The following is a 12,242-nucleotide window of genomic DNA, read 5'->3' on the forward strand; positions in this document are numbered from 1 at the left end:
TTAGGATTAACTCCCGGGTATGATAATTATATTTATTTATTATATTAAAATCATAAACTATAATATAATACATAAATATAAATAATAATTTTAAACAATAATGAAATAAGATAAGATAATAAGACAACAATGTAATCTAAAAATACAATTAAAAATGTACTTTTATTTTTATTTCATGTTGTGTGGTGTTTTTGTACTGTAAAAACCATTTAAAAGCAGATTACATTGTACTCTGCTTTTAAATTTCCCTCCCTGACACACCCCCATACATCACCAATCACATCACCCGGAAGATGACTCATCCTCCAGAGTGATGTGAGGGGATTTCCCTGCGTGCCTCACACAGACAGAGACACAGGCACACGCTGGACGCTGGAAGCTGCTGGCATCTCCGGAGAGATGCACAGCACAATGCAGAATTTCTGCATTGTGCTATACATCTCACTGCAGATGCCAGCAAGAGGAGCTGCGGACACTGGGTGAGTATTTCCTTTCAGTTGTAATCCGATTGTCATACAATGTATGACAATCGGATTGCAATATAGCATTTGTTTACATTTAACCACCTGGTGAGAAAAACTCGGGGTTAACGACAATTGCAAAAGTTTTTACCCCGAGCATGCTCGGGCTTAACGGCCAGGTGGTTAAGCAAATCTACAGAAACCTTTTTTTCTGTTTTCATTCTTTCCTTACGCAACCTAAATTTTAAGCAATGTTACAGGCTTTCTGACAATAAAATACATATTGTGTACACATAAGGAAAATTACCTCAGATACACTAAATATTATTTCTGGTGCGGTTATGCAATTTTTTTTGGCTGCACTCCTTATTATATCTTCAGCTTCTGTAATTCTGCCTTGGGATAGCAGCCAACGGGGAGACTCTGGAATAACCCTGGAACAAAATAATAAAGTGCAATTAAAAGTTAATTATTTTTAATTATTATTAATCAAAATTTCTCCTCTGCCCTAATAGATTTACCACATTGTTGTTATTTTAGGAGGAGAAAGCTATTTAAAAAAAATATACCTGAAATGATTAAAGTGACTCATTTTCACTACCATCTGCAATCTGAGCTGTCCAAAACAGAAGCACTTGGCTCTCCCGCTGTAAAGAAAGTTTTATTTTAATTTACACAATGGCAGAAGATTGTGCCTCAAAGGACAAACTGACTAACTAGCAAAATGCTTTATTTTCCTCATATGAGCAGCTCTCCCAATGAAAAGGAAACAACCTTATCATGAATAATGGCTGCGGCCAACACTTTCCAGTAATATCATCAAGGCTGAGCAATGACCGGAGTGTCTCCAATGGCTCCAGACTCCTTTTCTAAAACTTAGCACAAATAAAAAAAAAAATGTTACGTTCTGGGCTGACGCAAGTAGAAAACATAAAAATACATTTATAATATATTTTTCAGTATTACGGGCACATCTTTTTCTAATGTCACACTTACATCTCACATTTAAGGCTTTTTGAAACCAGATAGAATGAAAGGCCACCCTCACCCACAAGATCATTGCCAATTCCTAAATATAATATTTTTACTATGGGACTGACAGCCAAATAGTATTTTGGTTTGATCCTTTTGAATGGTATATTTTTCTCAATACATCCAGCTATTTGGTATCAAATAATATGTAACTGACGTTTGAAGTTAAGCTGTGCCATCTAGGGGGAGAAAAAATAATGTTCTACATTTCCTTTCAGAAGATGTTGTTCACTAGATTTTTTGTTCTTAATAGGTGCAGTACTGTATCCTATAGCAGCCAATTAAAGCCGCAGGCAAAAGATGGATATAGATGCTGTAAAACTGAAAATAAACAACATTTACTGTTGGGAGATTCAACTACCAGTAAACAAGTTAATTGTCTAAACTTACCCACAAAGTCTGTAAAATGTCATTTCATAGATAGTGTTTTTGTACCATTATCTTCCCACATTTATAATACAATATTTAACACAAAAATCAGGTTATGTCACTATATTAACGTTTAACCCTACAAAACTGCTGTGTGTTAGCATTTGGAGAATAATTAAAAGCTAATAACCCAGAAATAGTAAATAGTAAACCATGAGAGAGATACTATTGTTGCTACACAAGCAAAAAATAACTTCACTCAAGCCTAGCCAGGACAGAATGTTGTGCTGCCAGGTGGGTTGGTGAATCAAAGGTAGTGAAATGCTGCTTGTTATGAACAAGAATAAAGGAAAACAATGGTAATATAAATCTCAGAGTATGTATGTAGTGTAAAAAAAAATAAGAGAAAGTATACATATAAAGCTGACTTCTTATGCTGATGGAAAAGAAATGATGCGACTAACACTGGGGGTAAATACCCAACATTATTTCTTTGGCTGAAGTCACATATATAAATATGACTGACATATGTGTGGGAGTTTGCAAAGCAGGTAAAAGCGGAACTCCAGGCATACCAGAGTATACAGCTCATGAGCAGTTTTGTAGTCTTAAGGCTAAATATACAGTCAAAATGACTATATAGTTCAACATTAGGGCAAATTCTGATAGCAACTGGGTTGATAAGTTGATACAAATTATGTATAGATTCAAAGTAATCAAAGTACCTGTTTCATAGGCCAAATGTCCCCACTGCACTACAGCCCACTTCCTACTATCCAGGGAGACTCAATCAGGTCTGAGCTTGTGATACCCAAAGTTAGAAGAACAATGGATGGCAGACTACATGTTCTAGCATCCTTACACTGCAGGAGTAATTGTGTGTCTACATGAAGGGATAGGATCTATGGGTCTCAGGAAACCTAAAAGGCCTGAGAGGTCCCATGTCTGTATTATTAGGTGTACAGCTACAGGAAACCACAGCTACAAATAAATTATTACATTTTAAAAAGTTCAGTTCAAAAGTCGTTTTCTAACTAATCAATATGATTGCCTAGTTCAATTTATTTTTTTTTGTAAAGGCTTTTGACATATGTGTAGAAAATTCAGGTAACATTACAATCAGATCTACAGTATCTTCAGAAAAACCATATGCAGCCCTTCAGTAATCCTTGCTAAATACCTACAATGATCAAGAAGACTTCTAGAAAATCAAAAATTTTGGCCATTCAAGATTAACATCATTCACAATTGAAATGTTTGGGGGAGTCAGAAATGGAAAAGGATCTGGGGGTTCTGGTAGATCATAGACTTATTAACAGCATGCAATGCCAAGCTGCAATATCTAAAGCTAGTAAAGTACTTTCTTGTATTAAAAGAGTTATAGACTACAGAGATGGAGACATAATACTGCCCCTGTACAAAGCATTGGTCAGACCACATCTGGAATATGCAGTCCAGTTTTGGGCACCAGTTCACAAAAAGGACATTGTGGAATTGGAGAATGCAGAGAAGGAAAAATAAATTAATAAAAGGAATGGAGGAGCTCAGCTATGAGGAGAGATTAGCTGAACTGAATCTATTCTCCCTTGAGAAGAGACGTTTAAGGGGGAATATGATCACCCTGTATAAATATATCCAACAGTCCATATAGAGAACTCTCTTCCCCACTATTCACTTTGAGATCATTACAAAGAACAAGAGGGCACTCTTTGCGTCTGTCAGAAAAGAAGTTTAAGCTCCGGATAAGGAAGGGATTCTTCACTGTAAGGTCTGTGAAAATGTGGAATCAGCTCCCTCAGGAAGTAGTTCCAGCAACTACTATAGATTGCTTTAAGAAAAAGCTGGATGTTTTTCTAGAAGCACAAAATATAACTGGGTATTAGTAAAGTAAAGTAAACTGGTACTGGTAAAGTAAAAATAACAGTGACTGTTGATCCAGGGAACATCTGATTGCCTCATGGAATCGGGTTTTTTTTGCCTTCCTCTGGACCAACTATGTCTTATTGAGTATATTATCTGGGATATGTTTATTTCCCTAGTGGTTGAACTTGACTGACATATGTCTTTTTTCAACCTAACCTACTATGTAACTATGTAAATGTGCGATATGTGGGTGTTTAGCAATTATCACCTATAGTATGCAAGTAATGCCCAGTAAACTTACCACCAAAGAGGAATACAGAACAGTCCAGGAACAGTGAGGGCCAAAAGTAGCATCCGCCAGTCTCTAATAAAAAATGCTATGAGCGGCAGCAACATATATCCGATGGCATAAAATATGCACACTCCCAGCGTGGAGAATATAATGCGCACTGACTTGCCTAGTATTTCTGCACCTAGTCAAATGATGTTTGGAAAATTATGTTAGAACCAGAACTAAATAGCATGTTAAGTTATGGTAGAATACAACTATCATTTTGTAAAACTAAGAACCCAGAAGTACCGTGGCGCTGCTCCTCACTGCCGGGTCCCTCACTATACCAATCAATGTTTACAGCCTGCCTATGTTGGGAGCCTCCACTTTGTTTTACTGGAGGGGATTTAGACTGTGGAGATGAATGGGAGAACTGTCTAAACTGCTTTCAATTACTTACCCTGAAATAATTAATATTTATGACTGTCAAATTAGAGCTGAACTAATATTACACAGGTTTTTTTTTAAATAAACACCAATGAATGTACTTATGTATTTATTTTATCTTTTATTTTAAGGACAGCTAGTGTAAATGCCTGAATTTAAGTTATACATTAGCTTTTGAAACTACACCCTCAGTCTGCAGGGACTTTACCTACCAGTGTTGCTAATGAAGTGGAAAAGTCATGTGAACAAACCACTCCCTAATATGTATTTCAATAGTGTACAGGTAGTCCCCGGGTTACATACGAGATGTTCTTAAGTTGAATTTGTATGTAAGTTGGAACAGGTACAATATTTTAATAATATTTTTAAAAAATGCAATTAGGACAGAGGTTTGTTTCAACATATTATTTGCGTGGTGTCAGTTACTGTATAAAATCCTCACAGTGAGCTAATCACAAACAAAAGCAAGAAAAAAAAACTTTATGGAGCCTAGACATTTATTAACTTCTGGATCAAGCTGTGCTTTGATATGCAAAAAGAAACAACTGCAGAGTTTGTCTCGGTCATTCAAGAGTTACAAGAAGCTGCAGAAAGAGCTCACCCACCTAAGATCACCCACAACCTCAGCTGTGTTTAACAAAAGATTCCTTCTGCAAGTCATGCAAACCGCCCCTCCCGCCTCTGTCCTGCACAGGAGCATGCAGGGAAGTCCGGTTTGTATCTAGCAGGCGTTCGTATGTCGGATGTCCTTAACCCGGGGACTACCTGTATTTAGCTAATTGCCTTGAGCTCGTTTTTCAATTTATCTGACATTTCTGAACATACCATTGCAATAAGCAAATAAATAAGACATATTATATACTTACCAAGTATAAAAGCTGCCACATAATTGGATATCTGCCCCATGCCGACAATGAGGAATAAAACCGTAAACATTTCCCAATTGATGGAGAAGACTTGTACTATGCTGAATCCAGTCTGAACAGCCATGGTAGCAAACAAGACCTTTTTCCTGCCAAACCTTTAAAAATCAATGAGCCACATATTAATGACCAGCACATCCCATCATTATCACAGTCCATTGAACAAGCATAAGTGTCATGTGGAGAATTTTAAGTGGTGTGTAAATACTAACCATTTTCTTTTTCATGCTCCTACAGGCTGTCAAGTGTTGGATTTTCAGTTTGAAGGAGAAGATACAAGAGAATCAGTGTAGGTGTATCTTAGCCAAAAAAACTTTTTACAGATTTTTGTTGGTGCTTTACACAACAGTGATATGCAAAACCTGCCTTTTATTCAGTCTGTGATTCCTGAAATATTAATTCTACAAATAACTTTAACATTATACTCACTACTGTGAACAAGACTGATAACCAAAAAGCAATGGAGTACTTTTTCCCAGTTGTACAAGCGTAAACTCCATTCTCCAAACTCCATTGCTATTTGGTTATCAGTGTTGTTCACAGTAGTGAGTATAATGTTAAAATTATTTGTGGAATTGATATTTCATATATTGTCAACAATTAGAAGTATTGTATAATTTGTTGATTATACACCATGTTTGTTGATTGTAGGTCTCTATATTTTGATTCATCCCGAAGAAGCAACTTTATAGTGGTGAAACGCGTCTATGTAAAATAGAACCACTAAGAGACCACGTTAGAAAGAGATCCATGTTTAGCACCTTAAAAAAGAACTTGTGATGTATCTTGTGACATTGTTTATGATATTTATGCAATTGTACAAACTTTTATTGTGGTTTTAAAAATGATTTACATGAACAGGGAACTCACTTACTAATTGTGATGTTGGAAGCATGCCCACCCATCAGCACACTGTTCATCCTTTTTTTGATGCCCATGCCCTTGCTTGGTGACATGGACACTTTTAATTGGATTTATTCCTCACAAGGCCTTATTAGTATTATATAGATTTAGAGTCTTATTTATGCAAAAGTTATGAAGAACCTCTTGTAAATAAGAATTGTAGTAAATTTACCTGTCTGACATCTGTCCTGACACAAACGAACCAATGAGCACTCCCAAAAAGAAAAGTGAGGTAGTTAATGGTCCTTTCCAGTCATTTTCACAGATTAAGTCCCACTGAAAACAGATAATAAAAATTAGTGGTGTACAATTTTTATCTTGTTACAATAAATATTTATGCTTTGACATTTACAGTTTGTTTCTTTTTTTTAATTTCTGTCTTGTTCTTTAACCTCCCTAGCCGTACATTTCTGTCCGGATTTATATGTCTAGAAGAGGTACATTGTTTTTCATGAAAATTCAATTTACAGTATAATATAAAAGCATTATAATGTTTGAAACACAAAATCATGTAAAAATAATTAAATAAATTAAAAAAATATATATAATATATATGTATAGAAAAATAAATAAATAATATACTCATAATATTATATAAACTGTAAAATAAATGTTCTTGAAAACAATGTACTGCTTTTACACCTATAAATCCAATGTATTGCATTCAATACAGTTATTTTGTGTTGAATGCAATACAAATGCATTTTGAATTTCCTGGCCCACCCCGCACCACCGGCAATGTACACACGCACCGACGTCACTGGGAACTCCCCCGGTGACTTATCGTGTGTAGAAGACGCTGGGGGAAGAAGAAAGAAGACAGGGATCACGGGACACAGGCGAGTTAGGTAAGAGCTGTATTTTCTTACCTTTCCATAGGTTTACCTACCCCGAGTGTGACTCGGGGTTACTGCTTTGAGCAACTTTTTTCTACCGCTAGGGAGGTAAAGAGGTAATAGGTTCGTAGGTCTGTAGGAATTTTTTATTGATTTTTTCATTTAAAAAATTTTAAAAAACTAGTGGGGTTTCCTTATTCTATTAAAGACAACAGTGCTTTGGGAAATTTATGGCTGACATGATATGATGGCTTATTTCCCAAATCAAGCATTCAGACTATGCCCCTGATTCATCAAGCAGAATCGGATTATCGCTCGCGCATTCGTATTAGCGATCCGGAATCGTACGCGGTCGCGCTATTCAGCAACTGAAAAAGCTCGCGCACGGAGCCGCGCTTATCCGACAGCTTTTTACTGGCGATCTTGCATTATATTGTGAAGGCTGGAATCCGGCTGGCAGTGAGGCGAGTGTACGCGCACACTCGAGTCCGGACCGCGGTAATCCGCGATCGATGGCCGCACGTACTTTCGCGCTTCAAGCGAGCGCGGATTTTATTGATGAATCAGGGGCTATGAGTACTGATCTCACTCTTCCTTGCCCACATACTTGGTTCAGGCCAATGACTAAAAATATTAAGACAAGAGACAGACACATAACATGGAGAGAGCAATGGCAGCTCCAATATCTCTTTCAAGACATGGATTCCTTTGATGGATTGATGTGTTAGATATATATTTTAACAAACTATTTTGAGGGGAAAATTAAAAATAGCCTGGAATATTGCAAACTCACTTTTGTGCTGCACTAAAAGAACAGACATTATGGTCCTGGTATTAAAGCTCTCCAAGGCTGGAGAGGATAAACTTCATCAGTGAACCTGGGTGATCCAGCAAACCTGGAATGGATTTCTTTAAAATCGGTTGCTATTTGCTACCAAATGTTTTCAATCCTGGACCAGAGCCATTCCAGGTCTGCTGGATCATCCAGCTTCACTAAAGAAAGTGTATCCTCTCTAGCCTTTGAGAAATCAGGCCCTATAATTTGTGCTTCCTTTTTTTTCAAAGCTGCATTTAAAGCTTAACTGCAGACATAAAAGCTGGTACTGAGAAGTGTGTCACCTAGTCATATGTAGTGTGAATAAAAGAAAATGTCACTTCTTATTGTTTTTTATACTAAGTTTTGAGATAACAATATTATTAATCTTTTTGTTTTCAAACTTATTACCTTTATATTTAGTATTTAACTTACCCCTTTGGTCAGAGAAATAAGTATTGCAGAACGTCAAAGAGTGGTTGACAGTTTTCTGAATGGAAGTGATGCCTTCTAGATAGCAATGGTTTTGGGTTGTAATCGTACAACCATAAACAAAATTATTAAGACATAAAAATCTTCTGGTAGAGTGGAAAAATTACCAAGAGGAGGTCTGGGAAATTCAAAGTTGGATGAAGCCCGTAAGGAGGAGATACGCAAGTTAATGCCCAAAGATAGTGGAATAAGCCTCAGGGAAATGATGGATCAATTATTTTCCAAATTTGGAATTAATGTATCTATTTCAACAATAGATAGATGCATTGATAAATTCAAATATTCATTAAAAAGAACTTCTTTAATTCCTGCAAGGCATAACTATTCCCACTCTCTTCAAGAAAGGCTTAGCTATGCTAACAAAATCGTTGATCTCATTGCTAAGGAAGATGGAAAAAACATCTACTTTCTTGATGAAGTAGGTTTTAACATCTCAATGAGAACCAAAAAGGGAAGATCTATTGGGCAAAGGTCGGTGCATGCTGTGGCTGGAGTACGTTCCAGAAATTATTCAATTTGTTGTGTGAAGAATAAAAATGGGACCCTCCACTTTAAGTCACTAGCACAAGCATTTAATCAAGAAGCATTCTTCAAATTTATTGATGTGGTTTTGAATGTTTTTAGTGAAAAGAGTGTTCAGAATGCCATCCTAATTATGGATAATGTCCCCTTTCATAAAACTAGCCAGGTAAAGAGCTTGGTTGAAGGTAAAGGTCACCAACTCCTATTTTTACCACCATACTCTCCATTTCTTAATCCTGTTGAGAACATGTTTTCTAAATGGAAAGAAGAAATAGGGTAATTAATTTGGGTGCTTTATTAGAAAGCATCAATAGTGTATTTTTAACAATAGGCAAGCAGGATTGCTCAAATTATTATACAAAATTTTTTATCTTTTTGCCTAAATACCTAAGAGAAAGCATTAATGATTTTAACAAATCATTTAATTATTACATATTTTTTTTAATATTTCTTGAGAAAAACTTTGATGGTAAAAATATTGTGTTATATTTAATTTTATAATAAATTTACTGATTTATGAATAATTATGGGGGCAAAAGTATGAAGTCTGAATGCAAAATAATTTTTTAAGAAGGGTGAAATTTTGTTTGTGAAGTTTGAATGCAAAAAGTGTGAAGATAAAATGAGAAACCCTGTAATATGCTAATGTATTTTCCATGTTGATTGAAGGAAGGCAACATTCACGCCATTTAACCACAGAACTACTGGATAGGAAGCTGACGCTCTACTGTGTTGGCCAGTTTAAACAAAAGACAAAAAAATTAAAATTAAAACAATAAGGTTTTATTTATTGTTTTTATCAAGTGGCTATAAAGTAGTAGCATAGCATGCATAAAGATCATTACCCAGTTTAAAAACATTACCCAGTTTAAAAATATGACATTACCCAGTTTAAAAATATGAACCAGATTCTTTGGTAGTTTTAAAACAAAATCAAAGCTTAACTACATGAACAAAAACAAAAGCTGGAAAACCTAAAACAGTTTATATATTAAACTTGGAATATAGTTGTAGAGTAGAATAGCTGTTAAATGCAATCCAGAACTAACTCATTGTAGTGTTGTTCTGTGAAACGGAATTGCTTCTGCCAGACCCTTTTTCATAGAAGCTCTTAATACTGACTTGATTATTTTTAGAGCTGAAAATAGTCTTTCAACACTTAGGTGGGTGACATTGCTGTTACGGTTCTAGCCACATCACTAATAATCTCGGGATAAACAAGGATGGCTTCTTCTACAGTCAGGTTTCATGAGTGATTATACTATTCTACTTCTTTTAATTCTTTAAAAAACTCCTGCTGGAATCATTTCATTTGGACATTTTCTGGTCTTTCACGCATACGCGACGTCGCTTTACTGTTAAAAGTTCAATTTTGTCCAAGTAGGAATCAAAGTCTAATTCTTCATTTGAAGAAGATAATCCTGAGTTACCAGTGCTTAAAGCTACTTCATAGAGGGCCTTTTTTGCAGTATCAGTATGGTCATCACTCAACAAAATTTGGCTCATTGGATCAACATAAATAGCAACTAACAAGATTTGATTATCCAGTAAGAGATTCTCCCTTTTCTTCAATAAAGATACAATACCATCAGCTATTAACCCTCCACTTTTGTGGAGTTCTTCCATTTCATTTCACGCTTGGTGACAGTAAGGGGGTTAGGAAGTAGATTTTCCAGTGCTTTTACTTGTATTCACTGACTTTCAGTTATTAAAACATTTTCATTGTCCAGTTCAAGAAATTTTTTTTAGTTTTTAGTTCAAGCAAACGGTTTACCATCAAATAGAGCTTTCCCAGCGTGTTGTTTGATCCAAAATGGCTCCTTTTCCTGCACGTCTTTTCAAAATGGCATCTGTTTTAGGGGCCCTGGCTGCAACAGTTACTTGCCTCAATTTGCTAATTAGAATAGCTGCATCATGATGTTTTAATTCATCTCTTATTGCAAGTTGCAGAGTACGAACAGCACAACGCTTATGTTTAATAGCAGTGCGCTTAGATGCTTCTTCAACAATGTTATCCAAAATGTCATTATTCTCTTCGCTTTCACTTTCTCCAATACTTGCAGAACTATCTTCCTTTAATATCTGTCTGTCACTTTCTTCATCCACTTTATTCATTTTCTCAATTGTGCTCAACATTTTACAAGCATTATCTGTCACAATACATAGAATCTGTTCCTTTTTAATTTCAAAATCTTCTAGAAAATCCTCCACTAACTTCTGAAGATAGTCACTTGTTTGATGTGCCTGGGTGTCCTTTACTCCCAAGGTTCCCAAATAATTGACTTTGTGATGTGTGCATGCATCCATTTTTATGAAGCCAAAATGTCCCTTCAGAACTTTTCATAGTTCTTCCTTTTTACATTTGGCCTCTTCAATTATAAGTTTCCTTATACTTTCTCTTTACAAAGAAATTCTAAGTTTTTTAGCCATTTCTCCATTTAGGCCTTAAAAAGGCTGGCTGTGAAAAGAAGGATAGTGGTACACTATTCTTTACTACCATTTCAATAATGTGGTTTTTGAATTTTTCTGGTGACCTTGTTATGGTAACTTTGTCAGATTTAAAGAATCTTCTTAGTTGTGTTTGGTCTCCAGTAGAGTTCTGAACAGAAATAGACAGAATATTTTCATTGATATCTTTCTCAATCACAACTTAGGATGAAAACGCTGGAAGTGTCTTTTCAAATTTGAAGCCCTTGTAAGTGTGTTTTTGTTAGACCCACTGAAACTGCTAATTTATGCATCACATGGTTTTTTACCATCATTTTAAAGAATACATTGGCACACGTAATGTTTCCCATCACTTGATAATGTAAAGTGCTCATAAACAGCAGATTTTATCGTGTTTGTTGACAGATTTTTGCCATTGTGAATGGGGTGCCGCTTTCACTAAAATATAAATATGTTATACTAACTAGCATATTCTTTGATTTAAATACAAACATACACATAGTCCTGCACAATTGCAAACATACATACAACATGGTACTATATACACAAATCAGCTAAAGCCCTGCACTAAACATAGACATAATTTGTCCTATACAGAAAAACTTGCACAAACATATATACTATACACACAACATAGAGCCCTACATTTTACTCAGAAACATACACACAATATGTACTATACACAAACATTCATACATGCCTGCACCTTACACACACCCCTGCAGTTTTAGCCAGAAACATGCACACAGCCTTCCATCATAGAACACACAAGCAGCCATGCACTTTTAAAATAAACATGAACACTTTCAGTTGACACTTACAGGGGGGGGCACTTAACTAACTTCCTAGTATTAGGTGGTG

The 12,242-nt window shown here is 35.7% G+C and overlaps 1 protein-coding gene across 3 annotated transcripts in view; it reads right to left on the reverse strand.

Annotated features, from left to right (window-relative positions):
* The window catches only part of SLC22A5 (solute carrier family 22 member 5), a 39,749-nt gene that overhangs the window by 19,589 nt on the left and 7,918 nt on the right, over positions 1-12,242 (reverse strand). For 2 of the 3 annotated variants that reach the window (XM_072400840.1, XM_072400839.1), the window contains exons 2-6: positions 6,442-6,545; positions 5,310-5,464; positions 4,027-4,198; positions 1,031-1,108; positions 769-895 (exon numbers count right to left, since the gene is read on the reverse strand). In XM_072400840.1, the coding sequence (XP_072256941.1) occupies positions 769-895; positions 1,031-1,108; positions 4,027-4,198; positions 5,310-5,464; positions 6,442-6,545 (636 nt within the window). The remainder of the gene's footprint in view (positions 1-768; positions 896-1,030; positions 1,109-4,026; positions 4,199-5,309; positions 5,465-6,441; positions 6,546-12,242) is intronic. The other variant, XM_072400841.1, reaches the window with a different exon arrangement.

Source organism: Pyxicephalus adspersus, chromosome 2 (assembly GCF_032062135.1).
Source record: "Pyxicephalus adspersus chromosome 2, UCB_Pads_2.0, whole genome shotgun sequence".
NCBI lineage: Eukaryota > Metazoa > Chordata > Amphibia > Anura > Pyxicephalidae > Pyxicephalus > Pyxicephalus adspersus.